Here is a 24,919-nt window from a genome sequence, read left to right as displayed (position 1 = left end):
AGCAACAGCATAGTAACACCCCAGCAACCATCCACAATGCTCTAGCAAACTGCATAGTAACACCCCAGCAACCACCCATAATGCTCTAGCAACAGCATAGTAACACCCCAGCAACCATCCACAATGCTCTAGCAACTGCATAGTAACACCCCAGCAACCACCCACAATGCTCTAGCAACTGCATAGTAACACCCCAGCAACCATCCACAATGCTCTAGCAACGGCATAACACCTCAGCAACCACCCATAATGCTCTAGCAACTGCATAGTAACACCCCAGCAACCATCCACAATGCTCTAGCAACTGCATAGTAACACCCCAGCAACCACCCACAATGCTCTAGCAACTGCATAGTAACACCCCAGCAACCATCCACAATGCTCTAGCAACTGCATAGTAACACCCCAGCAACCACCCACAATGCTCTAGCAACTGCATAGTAACACCCCAGCAACCATCCACAATGCTCTAGCAACAGCATAGTAAACACCCTAGCAACCATCCACAATGCTCTAGCAACTGCATAGTAACACCCCAGCAACCATCCACAATGCTCTAGCAACTGCATAGTAACACCCCAGCAACCACCCACAATGCTCTAGCAACTGCATAGTAACACCCCAGCAACCATCCACAATGCTCTAGCAACAGCATAGTAAACACCCCAGCAACCATCCACAATGCTCTAGCAACTGCATAGTAACACCCCAGCAACCACCCATAATGCTCTAGCAACTGCATAGTAACACCCCAGCAACCATCCACAATGCTCTAGCAACTGCATAGTAACACCCCAGCAACCACCCACAATGCTCTAGCAACTGCATAGTAACACCCCAGCAACCATCCACAATGCTCTAGCAACTGCATAGTAACACGCCAGCAACCACCCACAATGCTCTAGCAACTGCATAGTAACACCCCAGCAACCATCCACAATGCTCTAGCAACTGCATAGTAACACCCCAGCAACCATCCACAATGCTCTAGCAACAGCATAGTAACACCCCAGCAACCACCCACAATGCTCTAGCAACTGCATAGTAACACGCCAGCAACCACCCACAATGCTCTAGCAACTGCATAGTAACACCCCAGCAACCATCCACAATGCTCTAGCAACCACCCACAATGCTCTAGCAACAGCATAGTAACACCCCAGCAACCACCCACAATGCTCTAGCAACTGCATAGTAACACCCCAGCAACCACCCACAATGCTCTAGCAACTGCATAGTAACACCCCAGCAACCATCCACAATGCTCTAACAACTGCATAGTAACACCCCAGCAACCACCCACAATGCTCTAGCAACTGCATAGTAACACCCCAGCAACCATCCACAATGCTCTAGCAACAGCATAGTAAACACCCCAGCAACCATCCACAATGCTCTAGCAACAGCATAGTAAACACCCTAGCAACCCCCAGCTGTGTGTGTGTGTGTGTGTGTGTGTGTGTGTGTGTGTGAGTGTGTGTGTTTGTGTATGTCTATGTGAGAAAGTGTGTGTGTGTGTGTGTGTGTGTGTGTGTGTGTGTGTGTCTGTGAGTGAGTGTGTGTGTGTATGTCTATGTCAGAAAGTGTGTGTGTGTGTTCAGTGTGTTCTCATTGAAAAAAATCTTAACCTTTATTTAATTCAGTGCTTTTTTAAAAAAAAAATTCTTTTTCATTATCTAGTATTTCACACACTCACACTCTAACACACACTCACAGACACACCCACTCACAGAGACACGCATACACACACTCGCAGTCAGACACATAGCTAACGGGTCAGACAGGTTTACGACGGATCATATTTTAGAGTCTCAATAACAGCTTTTGTAAATGGAAAGGTGGTTGTTGGACTAAATATTTTAGGAAGCTTCAGTGAAATTTATATTTTACATGGGAGGAGCAACAACCACACACCTGTGTGTGTGTGTGTGTGTGTGTGTGTGTGTGTTGTAGACAGAGATATTTTTACTTGTAAATTGTTCTTATTGTCCATTTGATATATTATTTTTCAATGTATTGTTCTTTATGTTTTAGTAAAGTATCAGTAAATATCATATGAGAGCATGTCTTTTATTTCCCTCATCCTCCTGTTGATTCCTACAGCGGCGCATCGCTGACATGCTTATTATTTTCCCACACAATTATGTCGTTATAATCAGATGTTATGTTGTTTTAACATTATGTTATCTTTTCTCATAATAACGAGATGTTACGTAATTTTAACGACATCTTTTTTTGTATAACGAGATATTATGTCGTTTGAACATCTTTTTCTCGTAATAACGACAAGTGATGTAGTTATCGTAATAACAAGATGTTGTGTCGTTTTAACAACATGTTTTCTCATAATAACTAGATGTTGTCTTTAAAACCTCTTTTCTTGTAATAACGAGATGTTATGTCATTTTAACAACATATTTTCTCGTAATAACACGATTTTGTCTTTAAAACGACATCTTTTCTTGTAATAACAAGATGTTATGTAACTTTAACGACATCTTTTTTCGTAAAAACGAGAAATGTCGTTTGAACATCTTTTTCTCAAAATAACGAGATGTTATGTAATTTTAACGACATCTTTTCTCGTAATAACAAGATGTTAAGCCGTTTTAACAATATATTTTTTCATAATAATTAGATGTTGTCTTTAAAACATCTTTTCTCGTAATAACGAGATGTCATTTTAACGTCATATTTTCTCATAATAACGAGGTGTTGTCATTTTAACGTCATATTTTCTCGTAATAACGAGATGTTATGCCGTTTTAACAATATATTTTTTCATAATAATTAGATGTTGTCTTTAAAACATCTTTTCTCGTAATAACGAGATGTCATTTTAACGTCATATTTTCTCGTAATAACGAGGTGTTGTCATTTTAACGTCATATTTTCTCGTAATAACAAGATGTCATTTTAACGTCATATTTTCTCGTAATAACAAGATGTCATTTTAACGTCATATTTTCTCGTAATAACGAGATGTCATTTTAACGTCATATTTTCTCGTAATAACGAGATGTTGTGTCGTTTTAACAATACATTTTCTTATAATAACTAGATGTTGTCTTTAAAACATCTTTTCTCGTAATAACGAGATGTTATGTTGCTTGAGGATCTTTTTCTCGTAATAACTAACTAGATGTGGTCTTTAAAACATATCTTCTCGTAATAACGAGATGTTGTCTTTAAAATGACATCTTTTTTTGTAATAACAAGATGTTATGCAACTTTAACGACATCTTTATTCGTAAAAACGAGAAATGTCGTTTGAACATCTTTTTCTCGTAATAACGAGATGTTATGTAATTTTAACGACATCTTTTCTCGTAATAACGAGATGTTGTCATTTTAACGTCATATTTTCTCGTAATAACGAGATATTTCGTTTAAGCATCTTTTTCTCGTAATAACTAGATGTTGTCTTTAAAACATCTTTTCTCACAATAACGAGATGTTATGTCGTTAAAACTCACTGTGACTCCATCTGCATGTGTTTGGTTTTTCTCAGTAGATCTTACTCACAGACGTCTCCATCTTTTCCCTGTGAGGGCAGGAGTGTGTGTGTGTGTGTGTGTGTCATCCCATCTCCAGCTCAGGGAAGATGAGGAGGATCTACGCCTGTCCTGAGAGTGAAGATACACACACACACACCAGCAACACTAGAGGAGAACATGTCTCACACACACTCCACATCTCCAGTTGCTGCTGTTTCCATCTGCAAATCAAACACAAGAGAGCAGACGTGTGTGTGTGTGTGTGTGTGTGTGTGTGTGTGTGCCAAAAGACCACAGTCACTGTAAAACTGTATGAGACACCAGAGACATCAGAGAATACACTGACAGAGACACATTCACATGATTCTCTCTGTAATAGTGTTGTGCTCTGTGTGTGTGTGTGTGTGTGTGTGTGTGTGTTTCAGGACAGAGCTAAGAGGGAAAGAAGGAATTCTGGAAACAGAGGAAAGGAAGCAACCCGGAGGGAGGGACGGACGAATGGATCTGGTTTAGAGATAAGCTGCTCCCATAGCAACCCAGTTACGAGAAGTGGAACACACACACACACACACACACACACCTGAAGCTTTAGTTTTAGAGCTGATTCAGTGTGTTCAAAGATTACTGACTCTTAAATTATTAAGTTATAATAGAAATAATAATTTTAAAACTTTTAAATTATTTAAATAAAGTAAAAAAGAGCAGATATACTTACGGTCCTGGATTAGATGCTGTTGCACAGACGGCTTTTACATCACACAAAAACATAAGAGTAACGCAGAGGAATATTAATCAGTCGGTCATAAGAGCTCGTTAATTACATCAGAAGACACACGTGCAGGAGACGCTTGTGCTGCTTTCATGTTTCATTCTTTGATGCAACTTTAACACACAAGAGCAATTCAACTCCACGACTCGATATGTAGAACATCTGGCAGCAAGAACACACACACACACACACACACTTAATATCATTTAATGGATCTGTGCTAATTTGAACTAACAATTGTTTTTTTATTATTAACTAACATTAACAAAGATTTCTAAACACTGTTATAAATATATTGCTCACTGTTCATGCATCTCCAACATTAACTAATGAGACCTTATAAAGTGTTTCCATATTTTATACAGATTTTAGTCAAACCTGATTGAAGAATCGCCCTGATTTGAGCCTCGTAGACACTGTTGATTCATTTATTCTGTTGTTGTTGTTGTTTATTTTTCCGTTTAACTCGCGTTCTCTGGGACTGAGAGAGAGAGAGAGAGAGAGAGAGACTTTTACTGTAAGATCACTTTATACAAAAACATTAAAGATATAAAATGTTTAGTAAAAGTAGCTTTAAAAATCAGTGACAGCATCTTAGAAACCCCAAAACACTCACAATTAATAAAAGAATGTTTTCCTCTTTTTCTTTCCTTTCCTTTCCAATCCAAACTCACTCATGCGTACATCTGGAGACAGCCATCAGGGTCAACATCGCAGACACGTTTGTTTAGGCCCCATTTACATCTGAAAACATGCAAGTCATTAACCAACCTGGAAAAGCTAAACTCTATTCATACAGGATTTTATTAATCCCTTTAACACTGCAAACACATCAGTTGATTCATTTTCCTTTTCAGAACAACCAAATTACTTTTTTAGCTTGCCCCAAAAAAATAAATAAAAAAACCACAAACTTTTTTTTTTTTCTGGAGAGAGAGGGAGAGAGAGAGAGTGAAAGAAAGAGGGAGGGAGAGAGAGATAGAGAGAGAGAGGGGGAGAGATAGAGAGAAAGAGAGAGAGAGAGAGAGAGAGAGATAGAGAGAGAGAGGGAGAGAGAGAGTGAAAGAAAGAGGGAGGGAGAGTCACATTGAGTTTGTGAAGTGGACTGGAACAGCAGGAAGGAAGCACTGGCTCTTATTGTCTGGCTGACGTGACTTCAGCTGCTAAATGAGCGTTTCACTGAGAGACGTTCTCCTCCACTGAACCACACACACTCACACACACACACACACACACGTGTTGTCAGTGTGCAGGTGTCATATGTTTGCATATATCATCAGAACACGAACCACCTGTATTCAAACATTCAGGCTCAAAGGGTTGATTTTCTTCAGTGAGTGTAAATCATAACTAAACATGAAAAGGTTAAAAAGAGATTAAAATGATCAAAAAGGTTGAGTAGATCTATATGGTTCTTGATTCAATTTGAAGGAACCTATTTGCCGAAAGATTCTATAAGGAGACTGCCTAATATTAAAATATTTAATGGGTTATTTCATTTATAAAGTCTGGTTTTAAGCTGCTTAATTCATACAATTTATAATCAATACAGTGTGTGTGTATGAATATATATATATATATATATATATATATATATATATATATAGGGGCCTATATATGAAGAGTTCAGATGAAAAAGCCTCTAAATGCCATTTGAAATTTTCTTCTAGAATGATCATTTTTAATCAAGCTTGTATATTTAAGTTCAGTGATTTCACTTAAATGGCAATGATAATTACCTATTAATTGTTATTTAAGTGAAATAACTGAACTTAAATATACAAGCTTGATAAAACTCATCATTAAAGAAGAAAATTTCAAATGGCATTTAGAGGCTTTTGCATCTGAACTCTTATAATATGAATATAAATGTACAATAATCTCATGATGGGAACCCCTACAAGTTTCTATATATAAACCGCCAGACTGAACCTTTTAAAGTTCAACCATTTGTTAATATTAGTTTCTAATCCCCAAATAAATAGTTGTATTGGTTTCTTGGTGGAACTCAAAATTTCTTGGGGGAGACTCAAAAGTTTTGCTAGCGAAAGCAAATATTGAAAAATTGAGCGCATACGGGTTGTTTTTTTTCAGATCCATCCAGCAATATCACAAACAATGAGTGGAAATACAGCTCCTGTTTCGACCCTGGCAAAAAGTGGTGGGGAAATTCCCAAATAATAATTATTAATAATTATAATAATAATAAAAGGTGTTTCTGTTTTTTTTTTGTTTTTGTTTTTTTGCGTAAAAATATTTCTCAAACGGCACCGATGACCCAATGCCCCTCCAGTAGATCTGCTCTGGCGCCGACTCTGTCAAGCCACGCCCATTAAGCCCCGCCCCCAGCACCCCCATGATAAAATATGTTCCCACGGCCATGCCTGTTTCGGACTGCTGTCTTTAAGAATCAGAACTAAAAAAAAAAAAACAAGAGATTGACAAAAATAAAACAGGAGATATTATAAATGTAATGTTTAAATAGAAAGATCTCTCTCTCTCTCTTCAGAGGAAATGTGCAATTACAGCTCTCCCACTGTTGGCAAACAGTAACCAGCTCTGAACCATAAAACAGTGTGTGAGTGTTCGGCCGCATACACACACTTCAGTTCCCGATCCCGATAAAGGATCCAGTCTTCCAGGTCCTGAACTTTTCTGAGGAAACTCATCACAGCTGACACACTCCCGAAAATCCAGCCGAGGGAACGCAAACGAGTTTCTGATTTAGTTTATGTGCTCTATCCGCCCTCACACACACACACACACACACACCGAAGTTTAATATTACAAATGCATCATGGGACATTTGTTGCGGCCACATCCTGTATTACCAGAGGAAATGGCCTGGTAATGGTTTACAAATGTTCCTCTGTGTGTCTCTCGCTCAGGTGTAATTATTCTCGGAGCGAGTGTGTGTGTGTGTGTGTGTGTGTGTTTCAGGGTATCTCAGAGCAGTAATGGATGTTTATAATCTCTTTCCTGTTCCTGTTGAGTCCAAAACACAAGCATGTGCACACAAACACACGCACGATGAACTCTCTCAGAGTGTTTGCATATTTCAGACGCCGAACAATCAAGAGCTCGCGGAGAACAGATGGAATTCTGGGTAACGCACTTAGTGACGGGAATCTAAATAAAAAAAAAACTGTTTATTAAACAAGCATCCGTTGCTATGATCGGTTTATTGATTTTACAGGATAAAGAAACTATCAAGCGCTAGGATCTTTAACTCCCATGAGTATGAATAACAGCGGAGTGGGTGAGGGAAGGGGGGGGGGGGTTACAAACTGTATTGTGCCTCACTCTGATAATTGTAAATAGTAATTATTATTATTATACATATAATAAATAAAAATACACTTACAGAAGCATTTGGCGGTGAAGTGGAAGGCGGAGCTTCGCCGCGAGTCTTCAAACTACACGAGCATCAGGGAACCTTAAAGGGACAGTTCACCCAAAAATGTAAACACTGTCAGTAATGACTGTCCCTCATGTTGTTCAACCGTGGAAGACTTTCGCTCATCTTCAGAACACAAATTAAGATGTTTTTGAGTAAATCTGAGTGCTGGATCACTCCTCCATAGGCTTCTATTGATATTGAAACTTGCCGGCCCAAAAATGTATTAAAGAAATCGTTCAAATAGTCCGAGTGATGACCTTGAGTTTATCAAGCGACGAAAAAAAAACAAAATACGACTTTATTCAACTGTTCATATCCTTCTCTAGGCCTCGAGTGAGTTCACGTAGAGTAACAGCGGAGCGCTTCTGTGTTCGTATGCTCACTATTGGCCAGCATTACACACACACACTCACATGATCAGCGTTGGCCAATAGTGAGCCTTCATTCTGATGTACAACCCAGAAGGCTCACACAGAAGAAGATGAAGAGCTGAATTATTTCGTTATTTTTGTTTGTTTTTCCGCACAGAAAGTATTACTGACAGAATCTTCATTTTTACAATTATCAAAGTTACATTGATCCCACTGCATAAGATGCGATTTACTTAACTACAATAAAAGTATAATTGATTTCAGCCGCGTTCTGAGTCTAACAGTGCCATTCGTTTTCATCCAAAGCCAAAGTGTTATGAGCTTGGAGACATGTGCACGCCACTGATGCTATATCATATATCATACATCATATTTAATAATTCACAAATAACTACACTGTAAAAAATATTTTCAAGATTTGTTATCACAACATTTTTTCTTTTGTCAAATCAACTTACATAATTTATTTAGTTGAGATAACTTATTATTTTGAGTTTCTGATGATTAAATTAATCTCCTTCATTGTATTAACTCACTTTTTCCAGTTCAATCAACTTAAAATTTTAAGGCAACCAGGTTACTTACTTTTTTAAGTTAAACCAACAATATTTTTACAGTGTAGTAATCACAACATATTTTCTTTTGTCAAATCAACTGAAATAATTTATTTAGTTCAGATAACATATAATTTTGAGTTTCTGATGGTTAAATTAATCTCCTTCATTGTATAAACTCACTTTTTCCAGTTCAATCAACTTAAAATTTTAAGGCAACCATGTTACTTACTTTTTTAAGTTAAACCATCAGTTGTTTGCCAAGAGATGATCAGCCTTAGTTTTCAGATCAATTTATCAATAATATATGTGGATATATTTATATTTATCAATATAATATATGTATCTGACTTAGAAAAACAAGGTAAGATTAGTCGAAGCTTTATAAGCTCATAGTTTCTGCGGCCTGTAGATGATCGCCACTTGATGTATGACACTGCAAACTTTTTGTTTTAGATTTTTTAGTTTCAATAAACTATTCCATATAAAATACATATTTCTGACTTTTATTTAATATTTCAGGCTTTACATGGTTAAGATAAAATAAATAAATAAACAATAAATGGCATAACTAGATTGTGTGTGTGTGTGTGTGTTGGGGGTCTGGAAGCACATATTTACCCTCTTCACTAAGGCGTATATTCCTACATAAAGGCTCTCAGTTCAAAGACGCGCAGAAGAAAGGAGCAGAAGATGAAAAGAGGAGTGCGAGTCGACGGCTGAAACTCTTTTACTCAAACTCTCTCCATCTCTGAGCCAGAGCTAAATCAACAGCAGATCAGGCTCATCTCAGCCTTTGATGTACACACACACACACACACACACACACTGACACTTACACACTCACTCAATCACTCACTCTCTCACACACACACACTCACACACACACACACACACACACACACACACACACACACACACACACACACACACACACACACACTGACACTCACACTCACACTCAATCACTCACTCTCTCTCACACACACACACACACACACACACACACACACTCACACCTCCCCCCACTGGCCACTTCCTCCTATCAGTGAAAGATTTTAATCCTGTGAAACATTTCCTGCTCTGACAAGAAATCAATCAGCGATCCATCAGCGTGACATGATGAAAAGCCCAGATCACACACACACACACTCCTGCGAACACACACACACACACACACACACACACACACACACACACACACACACACACAACAAAGACCCGAGGAAGAGAGACAACGAGATAAAGACCAACACCAGAGCTGAAGACGTGTGAAATGTGTGTCAGTGAAGCGAACACACACACACACACACACACACACACACACACACACACACACACACACACACGCACACTCAGAGATTCACTCAGCAGATCACAACATAAACTCATCAACTATTCGCATAATTACATATTAATGTTTAACCCAAGCTCGACACTATTCATACACACAATCTCTCACATAAACACACACACACACACACACACACACTCGTAGTGCTCACAGCCTATTTTTAAGCTCAGAGGAAATGGTGAAAAGAGTTTTTTTAGGAACTGAGTGGTTTGGCTTTCCTGTGCGGTTTGAGATGTGTGTGTGTGTGTGTGTGTGTGTAGTTTCCTATATGACTCACAGGATTTCCATGCGTGTTGATACGTGTAAGGCCGTCCCGAGTGTGTGTGTGTGTGTGTGTGAGACGCCGAAAGAGGATCCGACTGTAAACAGCCCTGAGGAAGCGAGCACAGCCCCGGGATACGAGTATTATTATTAACAATACAGATATCAAACCAATAAAGTCTTCCAATCTCCTCTGGAAGAAAGTCAACCTAAACCAGATCCAGATCCTGTTACTTCTCAGTTCAGTTGCTTCAAATAATCGAGACACATTTACTGAAGCCAAATGACTGAAGATATGAACACACACACATCTATAATAATGAAGTGAGTTTGAGCTCGAAACAACTAAAACCTGCCAATGGGGTCCAAAAAAAACACGAGTTTCCTTTTATAATCAATGTAGAACGGCTTTACATTCCCTTCAACAAAAGCCCTGTGTGTGTGTGTGTGTGTGTGTGTGTTTTACGGTGTCCCTGTGAAGCGATCAGAGGCAAATGGACCCTCAGAGTTTTCTGAAGGTCCAGGAAACACACTCTAATCCACAAAGCAATTCACAACAACAAAAGGTGCATTCCTGCCGAGAAAACACACACACACACACACACACACTTAACGACTCCATTTGGAGGAGTGTTTCGCTCTTATTGCCTTGATGTCTATTGCGCTGCTAACACTTTGTTGTTAACTCACACATAAATTCCACACACACACTATTGCAGGACCATTAAGATTTGAGTCAGTTCTCGAGCACTAACATCTAAACACTCCTAAATCAAGATATCACGTCTTCAGTGCTGAATATCAAAATGAAGTGAGTTTGTGTTTAAAACAAGAATCTGCATATGAGTCGGAAAAATAAACTCAATTCAAAGAGAAACGAGATTATTTTTCTGACTCATTAGCAGATATTTGTGCTTGTTTTAAATATACATTTCCAGAGAATTTCAAGTTTCAATTTCAAGAAAAAAATGTCAAAACGCTCTAAAAACAGGCTTTTTCTATAGATATATAAATGCAAATAGTACAAATATTTTTTATGCAAAATATAATTTTGTTTAACGGTCAGATTATGGGTTTCAAGGGCCTGAGATTCACATGTTGATCTTTGATTGAAACGAGTTGAGAACAGCTGAGATCCGATCGACAAACGCCTCACAGCACAAACACACTTTATGAGCCTCACACAGGTGGCCAGGTGGACACACACACACACACACACACACACACTCTCCCCTACACTAAATCGACACTTAAACCTACTCATCACACACAACTTTCTGCATTTTTAAAAAACCTTTAACTGCTGTATTCTTATACCTAAAGGAAGGGTTTAGCAGATTTTGTGTATTGTTCACTTCTGGGTACAAATGTGTCCCCAAAATACAGTTAAGTAGGCACACACACACACACACACACACACACACAAATCCTGAATAAGTGCAATGTTATTTCACCAAACTCGGACTCTCCAATGAAATGAGACACTACACCACAGCGTTTTGCATTAATTTGTATATTTTTTGCATTAAAGTTAACATGTTTCTCCATTCTCTCATGTTGCAGTAAGTGTTGATATTTTGTTATATTCAGACATGAGTAAATCTGTCCTTTGCAATAAATATCATAAAATAATAGAGCTTCACATAATAAATATTTTTTTTACAACAACGAAAAAAGTTAAACAGTTTTGACATTTTCTTTTAAAAATAGCCGTAAATTCCTCTTACACACACACAACTTTACATCGACAAACTGAGAACGAGCGAACGGACACCGCTTCGTAACATCCTGGCAAAAAGTCCTTCACAGGTTTGGTTTCCAAAGCACCATCACTAAACTATCTCCGCTGTGTGTGTGTTAGATAGTAGCTGTGTACAGTCGGGTAAGGCAAACGCTGGTTCAGAAAATAATCCTCCAGAAAACGCCACGGTTTTCACATTCCACTGCGAGGGGCGGAGCTTATATGTGCTCATTAACATAACCCCTCCTCCTTTCCTGCAGCAGCGATACAGCATCACCAGCTCATGAAACGATATCTCTCGATATACAGTCAAACCTAAATATATTCAGACACCTTTAGGGTTGGGTATCGAGAATCGAGTATCGATTGGAACCGAGACTAACTTTTCGTTTTTCCCAAAATCGTTCAAAAGTAAAAATTTCGATTCCTAGTTTCGATATTCACAGTCCGCCGAGCGGAAGAAGAAACCGCTGAACAACACCAACGAAGAAGCGTCTACCGGAAGTGTTGGCATAACCGCGCGAGTCGAACATGAGTAGCTTACGTCGACGATCCAAAGTGTGGCTTCGCTTTTCTAAAAATAACGAAATCTCGGCAAAATGCAAAATTTGTGACAAAAGGAGTATTTTTACAGGAGAATTTCCTTCAGAAAGGATTATTTCCTTCAGAAAGGCCGTTGGTTAGCAAGGTTAGCTAAACTTTTTTGACCCTGCCTCTTAAAAGAATCGGAATCGAGAATCGTTAGGAACCGGAATCGAAACGAGGAATCGGAATCGAGAATCGTTAGGAACCGGAATCGAAACAAGGAATCGGAATCGAGAATCGTTAGGAACCGGAATCGAAACAAGGAATCGGAATCGGAATCAGAATCGTTCAAATTCAAACGATACCCAACCCTAGACACCTTCAACATTTCTCACAGTTTATAGTTTAGAAAATTGGCATAAAATACGGCGTTCTCAGATCAGTGGATATTTGACTGGTTTTGTCCGTCCTTCGGTTGAATATCTGTTAAATTTAACTACACAATTAGATAATACCAGTTTAGCTCAAGCAATGCTTCAAGTTGTTCAGTGTGTGTCTAAAAAGAGCATTAGCGATTACAGAATTCATTTTTATATAAATTAGTCCACTGTATGAAGAATGTTTTGGGTGTAATATGTCACAGTTTACTTTATTTAAGTTAACTAAAGCGTCCTGATCACACTACACACTAAAAACTGGGTCAAATATGGACAAACCCAGCGATTTAACCCAACGTTTGCTCCATATCGGACCTAAAGTTGGGTTAAAACAACCCAATAATTATGTCTGAATAATTCTTTGGTTTGACTGCATGTGCTCATTAACATAACTCCTCCCCCTTCTCTGTTTTCCACACCCCGCAGCAGCGATTCAGCTTCCCGGCTCATAGCGCGTCTCTCGCGACACATCAGGACGGTTTTCCCGCCGTCTGGTTCCAGTTCTGCATCTTGCAGTAAACGGTGTTGGAGTTCTTGCATCGGCAGCCGGGCCGGTTCGCGCGGTCGTAACACGAGCCGCACGCTCTCACGCAACCCTTAGCGGGAAGATAGCAGAGCAAACACGGGAAGAGCGCCGACATCAGGCCCATGCACAGGAACCGCGAGCAGCACTGCGGATTGGACAGCGAACACGGCCGGTCCGCGCACGGGTCGCCGACGTCGTCGTCGTTAGAACAGTGATAGAAGATCCCCTTCACCAAACACATGCACGTCCCGTACTCGACCGCGCTCTCGGCCGAACACACGCACTGGCCGTCGCACGCCAGCCGCGTCGGGAGCGTCCGCGGAGCCGTGCATTCGCCACACTTGCATTTTCCGCAATTCTCGCAGATGTACGAATGCAAATCGAGCTTTTCCGTCTGAGTCTGTTTGAGAGGAGGGAGAAACGGATGCAAGGACGATTTCGGCTGAGTCCGTACGGTTCTGTTCGACGCTAACAATCCCTGCTCCGACGACACGCTCCCGTTGCTCTCGTTACTCCCGGAGCTCGTGGACCTGCTGAGCGCCGGCGGACGACCCGATCCGTGCTCGTAGTTGTTGTTCAGGTTCACCAGGAGCACCTCGTGAGTCCTCTCGTGCTTGTCCGGGGTCCGCGGCGCCGGGGCCGGTCGGTGCGGGACGACCGGGCCCTCCGTGTACTCGTTACGTGAGCGGATGGCTTTGATCTGATCCAGGGACAGGACGGTCCCGGACGGGAGCTCCGGATGTCTGACGGTCCGACCGCGGCGATCCATGAGACACGATCAGCAACTCCAGACAACAGCACTGATGAGATGTTCATCGGAGACCCTGAGAGAGAGAGAGAGATATTAGAAGATAGCGCCTTGTTTACATGCAATCACATCATTAGCTCACGGCACAAGCTGATTGGCCTCTTGTAATCCGGCAGCCAATGAGATCGCTTGCTCAACTTGTCGCTTGCGTCCTCTGACCCCTCCCCCTCCCCAGCTCCACCTGCCTAAATCTGAGTGTGTGTTCATCAGCAGATCTAGTCCACCGAGACCAAACACTTTAAAGCCCCCCTGTGGTGTAAATCCAGCGTTTAATGTTGTTTATGTGTCTTTTTAATACGCTTAAACCGTCTGTAAGTTGATAAGTGGACAGCATTGCTGAGCATTTTGAAATCGCTGGTGTTTCTTACGTCACAAACCACCTTGTAACCAATCAGATCAACGTGTGATCGTCAACCAGTGGATCTCTGAGTGAGTGGGGGCGGGGCTCATTTGCATATTCATAGAAGCGCACATACTAAATGAGGCAAGGGTGTTGAGTTACATTCAATATATTTTAAGGCATGACAATTTTTTTTCAAGGAAAAAACTTTAAAATGTAATTTTGGTGATCAAAGATGACTTTTAAGAGATAAAATAGAGGGACTTTATTGTTTTTTTTTTGTAAACCTATTTGTATAATGCATCATAAAAAAAAATAATGCACCTTCTTTACATCTCATGAATAATTACAACCACGTCGTTTAAAATGTGCATTAAAACACAACAAACAAGTAGTTTCTGATATTCTAATGCAAATTACTTTTGTTGCAGTTATTTATGAAATAATGAATATGAAATGATAATCAGGAGCGTCCTAGCATGCTTTAAATGTTTCCACACATGACGAAACTTGGTTTATTTACTACCATATCAACACTAAACAACAGAGAAAGATGTAGCTGAACATTTATTAACTAGGCTATAGCAAAAGTACATGGCAAGTAAAAGTAAATCTCCTCCAATCAACAGTTTACAAACTTAACTGGTCTGTTTCTTTACTGAGAGAAAGACGAATAAAGGACTGGTGTTAATTATTATTCAAGAATTATAAAACTCGTTTGTTTCGTGTTTAGATCTGTTTGAAGAGTTTTGCGTTGTGTTCATAATAAATTAGTTTATTTTTATTTATTAAAAATCGCCATTATTTTATCGGAAAAAGCTAACAATTGTATTTTATTGACAAAACATTTTAGTTCGTCTTGTATATCAGTTCGAATAACATTTTGAGCTGTAATATGGTCATGTGTGGGGCATGTTGTCACATATCGAGGAGAAAAATATCACTCTAATAACGTAGTTACTAGCCTACATATCCTTAAACTAGACGAGTAAAATAAATGTGGGGAAAATAGTGAATTTATACACACAAACTAAGGTGTGCCTTATTTTGCACTTTACACACAAAAGGATATAGGGAATAAAACATTGTTTTACACCACTGCGAAAATCTTATTTATTTGTAAGAGTTTACTGGTAAAAAGCGTGACTACTGAAGCGTGTGAGAAACACACACACACACACACACACACACTGAAGGCCCCCAAGCTTTTGTTTTTGACTTCCTTTGGGGGTTTCAAGCCTTAATTAGAGGGTCAAACCGCCTGGACACACAATTCACACCCTGATGCGCGTTCACGTGTGCAGATCTACAGACGTGCGTGTGTCTCGAGCTCTTTCACAGAGCCATTTAACCCGAGAGAGAGAGAGAGAGAGAGAGAGAGAGAGAGAGAGAGAGAGAGAGAGAGAGAGAGAGAGAGAGAGAGAGTTGACTATTAACAAGACTTTGTACCGAGCTCAATAAGCACACAACTGAAGTAAGTACAACTACTTCCCGTGCTGATTTGCATGTGTATGGCTGGTTAACATTAAAATGCAGAGCCACACTGAGCAGGAAGACTTCAAATCAAACACACAGCTTCTCAAAGAGCTTTAATATGCAGGAGACTCGGAAACTCCGGCCTTTCAGAAACCGAGACACTTCATCACGCGTTTACACTTCTCCGTTATTATCGGATGCGCTTAATAACATTACACATTTATTAGGCCACATATTTTTTTTAATCCCTATCGTACGTTTAACATAACCGTGCATTTTTAATTAGTTAATAAAAAATACAGAAATCGTTTTTTTTTTTTCCCAGAAAAGAAAAATAGGCTAACTTATGAATGAAAACAAGCCCGCTGGGGGAGGAGTGTGTGTGTGTGTGTTTGAGCATGAACGCACGACACACACACATACATACATACAGAGGCTGAAGTGGATAATATAATTAAACAGAAGTTGAGTAGCCTAATACACGCGTGTATTTTTGCGGTCGGGGGCCTGTGGAGAGCAAGAGCCACAGATTCACACACACTCTCCATCTAGTCCACATTAAACAACAGCGATGCATGTGTGCGAAATGATACATACCCACAGACAGACTCCCATAATGTCAAATCCATCAGTCCTGGTGCCAAACATCCATCAACATGTCCAAAACGATCCACAAAGATCAGCGCGTAAAGCGCATGCCCGCGAGCGTAAGATCCCGAGGAAACTCTTCACATCGGGATTATGTTCTGAATATGATCAGGTTTTGATCCACGGAGAAACAGCGGAAAGATTCCCGTTAAATCCACGAATAAATGCGCGTTCGCAGCTCCTTTAGCGCAATGCGCGTCCGTCGGGCAATCCGCGCGCCAGACTCTGCGTGAGTGTGTCGGATCAGATGCGTGTGCTGTTTTTGCGCACACACTCATACACACACACTGATGAATGAAAGAGGATCATGGGGCAGATGCAGGAGGGGCAAGAGACCTCTGGATTTAAGGTGGATCGTGTGAAAGAAACGCGCATCTGCTTCTGAGCGTCACGCACACACATTGCGCGCTCTCGATACTGAGTGCACACTGTGTTCTAGATTTATTGCGAATTAAATACTAGCTACATTTGTTAATATGAGCATATAACATATAAGCCGAGGTTTGTTTCTGTAACATTTTACACTTGTGTTGTTTCGTGTGATTCGGGAATGCTTGAAAACCATATTTTAAAATCTTCCAGATAATGTTGATGATATAAATAAATCTCCTTAAGAGTTTTATACGCGTTTTGCTGAAGCCGATTGTGCAGTGAAACAACTCGAAAACATACGAGCACTGCTGGTGCGACCTTAAGAGCTCAAACCCACTCAGTGTGTGTGTGTGCGTGTGTGTGGGGCGGATGTGCTGCATCCGGATACATGAGAAAGGAAAGTTCAGCACAAAGTCATTTCATGCATTCAGATGGAAACGAGCCGCGCGCACACACACACACACACACACACACACACACACAAACGCGCGCGCACACACATTTCAGCATTTACTAATACACTATTAAAATGAAAAGATCATCCGTGTATATTTTAGTTAACAGATATGAGCTGACATTAACTATGAACAGCTGTATTTTTATTAACAACGATAACTAAATATTAACATAGTAAATACTGTAATAAATGTATTGTTCATGGTTAGCTAATGCATTAACTAATGGAACATTACTGGTGATATATTTATTATTCATAAGTTGAAGTAGTATGCACACTGTCGTTCAAAAGTTTGGGGTCAGAAAGATTTTTAGACAGAAATTCATTTTATTCACGAAGGACGCATTGAATCAATCAAAACTGACAATAAAGACATTTATAATGTTACAAAAGATTATATTTCAAATAAATGCTGTTCTTTTGAACCTTCTATTCATCAAATAATACTGAAAAATAAAATGTATGTTTTCACAAAAAATGCTTTCAACACTGATAATAATCATAAATGTTTGTTGATCATCAGATCCTCATATTAGAGTGATTTGTGAAGGATCATGTGACACAGAAGACTGGAGTAATGATGATAAATTCAGCTTTGATCACAGGAATAAATTACACTTTACTGTATATTCACACAGAAACTGTAATTTTAAATCATAATAATATTTCACAATTTTTGCTGTATTTTTGATCAAATAAATGAACTGTGGTTATTGAATTAGCTTTTATTTTTTATAACCCCAGTGTTCATTTTAATTTCTTTTGAAGTTTAGTAATTTTGAGCTCAATATTTTGATCATATTTTCTATATTTCCACTTCATTTGAACGCAGAAGGCGTGTTTAATTGGGTTTAGTTAATAATAACAACAACTGTGCAGCTTCATAAAAATGTTTTTGATGCTTTAAAAAAATAAATAAAAAGCTGATTTAATGAAACATTGAGAGTTGTGTTCATTCCAGGTCCTTCAGATCACCGATTTGGGTTACGATATCTTCTCAAAAATATTGTTGCTTTTCTACAGAATTAAAAAAATGTTCTTCTGTGACTTTAAATCATCTTTATCAAGACAGAAATCACCTTTGATGTGTTTTAAGAGTCAGAAGTCACCAGCGTGATCTGTTGTAAAGGTGGTTTATTGTGTGTGTGTGTGTTCAGACTCGCGCTCCGCCGTGTTCCCGCTGGTATTTCTCGTAGGCCTGTAACAGAGACTGTGGGATTCGAGGTGTGACGGCGTCCAGCGCGGCGAGGAAGTGTGTGTGGGTCACGTGTTCGGCTGCGATGTTCTCCTGCAGCGCCTGTAGAGCCGCTTCTCTGCACACCGCTGTGATCTGACACACACACACACACACACACACACAGTTGATGAAACTACAACAAATATTTTTGCATTCCTATTTTTCTGCAATATCAGAAGAGAAACACTCTACATTATTCATCTGTTCGCTTGAACTACTACAACTACTGCAAGTTTATTCACGATTATCCAATATATGCTAAAGTATCAAATCGATTAATCACATCTAATGTACAAGTTTGTGTCGATTTATGTTGAAAAATCATCAGATCTAGCAGTTCCGGCCTCTCTGTACTCAGTCGAGCTCTCTCTCCACTAAATGCGATAAACCTCCAGCTTTTTGTGTTCTTCCAGTGACGCTCCATCTGTGATCTGTAAGCGTGACGGAGCAACTGTGTCTAAGTGTGGAAAACAGACAGAAGTTTCTGTTGCAATATCGAGTTCTTCAAGCTATCCGGGATACTGAGATGATGATGAAACTGATCATGCATTCCTGTCTGATTTCTTTATGATTTTGTAAGATTCTGTATGATTTATTTAGGATTCTTTATGATTTCTTTACGATTCCTGTATGATTTTTGTATGATTCCTGTATATGATTTATGATTGTTTATGATTCTGTAAGATTATGTATGATTCCTGTAAGATTCTGTACGATTTATTTAGGATTCTGTATGGTTTCTGTAAGATGTCTTTATAATTCTGTATGATTTCTTTATGATTCCGTATTATTTATTTAGGATTCTTTATGATTTCTTTACAATTCCTGTATGATCCCTGTAAGATATATTTATGATTCCTGTATGATTTCTATAAGATATCTTTATGATTCTGTATTATTCTATATGATTTTTTTTAAGATTCTGTATGATTTCAGTATGATTCCTGTACGAATCTGTATGATTCCTTTATGATTACGTATGATTTCTTTATGATTTCTGTATGATTCTAATATATGATTTCTTCATGATTCTGTATGATTTCTGAATGATTCCTGTATGATTTCTATATGATTATGTATGATTCCTGTAAGATTCTGTACAATTTATTTAGGATTCTGTCTGTATGATTTCTGTATATGATTTCTTTACAATTCCTGTATGATCCCTGTAAGATATATTTATGATTCTGTATTATTCTATATGTTTTTTTTAGGATTCTGTATGATTTCTGTATGGTTCATGTACGAATATGTATGATTCCTTTATGATTATATATGATTTCTTTATGATTTCTGTATGATTCTAGTATATGATTTCTTCATGATTCTGTATGATTTCTGTATATGATTATGTATGATTCCTGTAAGATTCTGTACTATTTATTTAGGATTCTGTATGATTTTTGTATATGATTTCTTTAGGATTCTGAAAGATTTCTTTATGATTCTATATGATTTCTTTATGATTCTGAATGACTTCTATATGATTATGTATGATTCCTGTAAGATTCTGTACAATTTATTTAGGATTCTGTCTGTATGATTTCTGTATATGATTTCTTTACAATTCCTGTATGATCCCTGTAAGATATATTTATGATTCTGTATTATTCTATACGTTTTTTTTAGGATTCTGTATGATTTCTGTATGGTTCATGTACGAATATGTATGATTCCTTTATGATTATATATGATTTCTTTATGATTTCTGTATGATTCTAGTATATGATTTCTTCATGATTCTGTATGATTTCTGTATATGATTATGTATGATTCCTGTAAGATTCTGTACTATTTATTTAGGATTCTGTATGATTTTTGTATATGATTTCTTTAGGATTCTGAAAGATTTCTTTATGATTCTATATGATTTCTTTATGATTCTGTATGACTTCTGTAAAATATCTTTATGATTCCTGTATGATTTCTTTATGATTCTGTATGATTTATTTAGGATTCTGTATAATTTCTGTAAGATGCATTTATGATTCCTGTAAGATTTTTTTATGATTCCTATGATTCTATATGATTTATTTAGGATTCTGTATGATTTATTTAGGATTCTTTATGATTTCTTTACGATTCCTGTATGATTCCTGTAAGATTCTGTACGATTTATTTAGGATTCTGTATGGTTTCTGTAAGATGTCTTTATAATTGTGTATGATTTCTTTATGATTCCGTATTATTTATTTAGGATTCTTTATGATTTCTTTACAATTCCTGTATGATCCCTGTAAGATATATTTATGATTCCTGTATGATTTCTATAAGATATCTTTATGATTCTGTATTATTCTATATGATTTTTTTTAAGATTCTGTATGATTTCTGTATGATTCCTGTACGAATCTGTATGATTCCTTTATGATTATATATGATTTCTTTATGATTTTGTATGATTTCTGTATGATTCTAATATATGATTTCTTCATGATTCTGTATGATTTCTAAATGATTCCTGTATGATTTCTATATGATTATGTATGATTCCTGTAAGATTCTGTACAATTTATTTAGGATTCTGTCTGTATGATTTCTGTATATGATTTCTTTACAATTCCTGTATGATCCCTGTAAGATATATTTATGATTCCTGTATGATTTCTATAAGATATATTTATGATTCTGTATTATTCTATACGTTTTCTTAGGATTCTGTATGATTCATGTACGAATATGTATGATTCCTTTATGATTATATATGATTTCTTTATGATTTCTGTATGATTCTAGTATATGATTTCTTCATGATTCTGTATGATTTCTGTATATGATTATGTATGATTCCTGTAAGATTCTGTACTATTTATTTAGGATTCTGTATAATTTTTTGTATATGATTTCTTTAGGATTCTGAAAGATTTCATTATGATTCTATTTGATTTCTTTATGATTCTGTATGATTTCTGTAAAATATCTTTATGATTCCTGTATGATTTCTTTATGATTTATTTAGGATTCTGTATAATTTCTGTAAGATGTATTTATGATTCCTGTAAGATTTTTTTATGATTCCTATGATTCTATATGATTTCTTTATGATTCTATATGATTTCTTTATGATTCTATATGATTTATTTAGGATTCTGTATGATTTCTGTATGATATCTTTCTGATTCTGTATGATTTATATATGATTGTGTATGATTTCTTTAGGATTTGTGTGTGTTTGTGTGCACTGAGGCTGGTGTTTGTGTTTGTGTTTCTGTCTGTCAGTGGTTTGATGGCAAAACGCCTGACCACAAATTAGCGCAGCATTCAAGGACGAACACGCAGTGCAAAAATCATTTCCTATAATTACAAAACTATTTTTAACCAGCGAAACCGCCTATTCCAGCGGCTCAGACGAGAGATATTTAAAGCCTGACCGCGACTCATTTAAAGAGCAGATCTTCACACCAGAACAGGAAGTGGGCGTGCCGACTTCCTGTTCAGACACACTGAGCCGCTTTAGCACGAGCGGGACTGATCTAAGGTCAGTTACTGCGACCAACAGCACCGTCTCTCTCTGACTGTGTGTGTGTGTGTGTGTGTGTGAGTGACTGTGAGTGTGTGTGTGTGTGTGTGTGTGTGTGTGTGTGTGTGAGAGATCATCTACCTCTCAAGGTCAGGCGTGTATGCATGTGTGTATGTGAATTTATGTGTGTATGTATCCATGAGTGTGTGAGATCTTCATCTTCCTCACGAGGTCAGGTGTGTGTGTGTGTGTGTGTGTGTGAGAGATCTTCAGGTCATGTGACTGGTGTTTGAGGATCTGAATAGAGGATCAGGGTGGAGTCTCTAATGGCTCATGTTGCATCTATAGGGCAAAGAGACACACAAGAGCTGCTATTGAAGCCCAGGATTACAGTGTGTGAGTGTGTGTGTGTGTGTGTGTGACAGACTGCAGTTCTGCTGTATTTCCGCCAGAGCTCATTCTCTCTTTCATCAGAACCTAAACTATCCAATCGTCCATCGCTTCAGGTCCAGTCCATCACACGCGTCACGTGATCAGCGGTGCTCAACTTATTGACACACAATATCTGAGAGCCTCTCGTATAAGATATGAACTCATGTTCTGCTGTAATTATGGTGAAGATTCTTGTTTCCAAGTTTTTTTTATGTTAGAGTAAATTCTGTAAAGACTGATCATTTATTGCGGACACGTCTTCAATATTACAGAAAACACACGATTAAATGTGAAAGAGCGCATGACTCCGGCGGGAACTGCATCAGGCGTCCTGTCGTGTGTGTGTGTCGTGTGTGTGTGTGTGTGTGTGTGTGTGGCCGATCACATGCCCTGCTCTCAAATCAAACACCAGAATTTTGACCTTCTGCACATCATGACAACAGTAGCACGCAAACAACCAAGTGTGTGTGTGTGTGTGTGTGTGTGAGAGAGTTCTTCAGTTCATGTTGTTACCATGCAACCCACTTTACACAAAACACAAGCACAAATAAACACACCGCTTACATTTCAGCAAGTCAGACGTGTTTAGAAATACTTCATGGGCAACACAAAAGACTCTCACACACACTCTCTCTCTCTCCTATAAACAGTGTGAAAACACTTTACCAACTGATACGGTGACCCCTGACCTCTGACCCCTGCAGTGACCTCTCACCTCTGCTCCTGAGTAGCGCTCGGTCCGGGTCACCAGGTCCTCCAGGTGTATGCTGGGATGGATCGGCATGTTCCGAAACTGCAGTGTGAAGATCTGCCGTCGAGTCTCGGCGTCGGGCAGCGGGACAAAGATCACACGGTCCAAACGACCCGGACGCATCAGAGCCTGACACACACACACACACACACAGTTATTATTATTAACTAAAACAAACCATTAGTAAACACTTTCTGCATCGAAATAAAGAGGAAATATAGAATATATATATATATATATGAAGAGTTCAGATGCAAAAGCCTCTAAATGCCGTTTGAAATTTTCTTCTTTAATGATGATTTTTATCAAGCTTGTATATTTAAGTTCAGTAATTTCACTTAAATGGCAATGAAGATTACCTATTAATTGTCATTTAAGTGAAATTACTGAACTTAAATATACAAGCTTGATAAAAATCATCAATAAAGAAGAAAATTTCAAATGGCATTTAGAGGCTTTTGCATCTGAACTCTTCATATATCAATCAAAATAAATAAATAAATAATAAAGTTAGGTGGAACAATTTATCAACATTTCATAATCGTATGAACAATTTAGAATTTGATGTGTATGTTTGTGTGTGCGTTCTTGTGTGAACGTGCAATTGTGTGTGTGTGTGTGTGTATCTCTCTCTCTTTGACACACTGAATCAATAGAGAGCAGGTGAAAGGCCAGACAGAGGGAAAACACCTCCAGGAAGTGAGGAGGAAGTGTGTGTGTGTGTGTGTGGAGAAGTCATCGCGGCAGGTTTGCGACCCCTCGACACGCGATTGGTTCGAGCCGCAGCATTGCTTCCTATTATCCTGAGGAAGAAACCAAACCGTGGAGAGGTCGGGCGCTCGACACCTGAAGATAAGCCAGAGGAGGGAGAGAGAGAGAGAGAGACCATAACACCTCGTCAGAACAGTGTGTGTGTGTGTGTCACATCTGAAGACGAACGGAAGGACATGTGATGGGAAAACATCATCTACAGCAGCGCACACCTGTGTGTGTGTGTGTGTGTGTGTGTGTGTGTGTGTGTGTGTGTGTGAGCGAATGTGTGTAATAACAAAACTACTGACTTGACTTGAATTATATGGTTTTACTGGATATAATAATATCTCGTATTGATTTATAATCTCATGTGTGCTGAAGTTTGATCACTGGTGTGTAAAGCGGACGTGATCCCGGTAAACACACTCCAGCACCAGGAACACCAAACGAATCCTCGTGTTCTGCTCGCTATAGAGAGCCTAAGCCCCTCCCCTTCCGGTCGACCACCATGGGACCTTATTTCGGAAAAATATTGAATGGTAGTCAATGGCGAGAGACACCAAATATTTTGAATTGTGCCCTGAATTACACATATGATGTTTGTCAATTTAAAAGATACATTTTAAAGTAAAGAAAGTCGCAGTTTGATGTAAAACCGTTGAGGTATAAGACTGTGAAAATACGTAATTACAAAGACTACAAACCCCAAAGGGGCACATTTTCTCCCAATGAATGAAGCTAACTTTACTG

At 38.6% G+C, this 24,919-nt stretch overlaps 2 protein-coding genes across 3 annotated transcripts in view; both read right to left on the bottom strand.

The window, feature by feature from the left end:
* Positions 1–13,231: 13,231 nt before the first annotated feature.
* Positions 13,232–16,922, bottom strand: spry1 (sprouty homolog 1, antagonist of FGF signaling (Drosophila)). The gene is made up of 2 exons (XM_039655144.2): positions 16,657–16,922; positions 13,232–14,259 (listed from the first exon to the last, which is right to left on the bottom strand). Exon 2 carries the CDS (start codon positions 14,202–14,204, stop codon positions 13,380–13,382), a length of 825 nt encoding a protein of 274 aa, XP_039511078.2. The 5' UTR covers positions 14,205–14,259; positions 16,657–16,922; the 3' UTR covers positions 13,232–13,379.
* Positions 16,923–18,655: 1,733 nt separating this feature from the next.
* afg2a (AAA ATPase AFG2A) overlaps positions 18,656–24,919 on the bottom strand; it is a 44,068-nt gene continuing 37,804 nt past the window's right edge. Inside the window, exons 15-16 of one of the 2 annotated variants that reach the window (XM_039655131.2) lie at positions 23,381–23,545; positions 18,656–18,866 (exon numbers count right to left, since the gene is read on the bottom strand). In XM_039655131.2, coding sequence (XP_039511065.2) covers positions 18,690–18,866; positions 23,381–23,545 — 342 coding nt within the window. In that variant the 3' untranslated portion in view covers positions 18,656–18,689. Of the gene's footprint in view, positions 18,867–23,380; positions 23,546–23,930; positions 24,263–24,919 lie in introns of those variants that run through there. The other variant, XM_089135147.1, reaches the window with a different exon arrangement.

Source organism: Pimephales promelas, chromosome 9, assembly GCF_988280905.1.
Source record: "Pimephales promelas chromosome 9, fPimPro1.hap1.1, whole genome shotgun sequence".
Taxonomy (NCBI): Eukaryota; Metazoa; Chordata; class Actinopteri; order Cypriniformes; family Leuciscidae; genus Pimephales; species Pimephales promelas.
The sequence above is the reverse complement of the archived record's forward strand: the minus strand, read 5'-3'. Positions and strand labels throughout refer to the sequence as shown.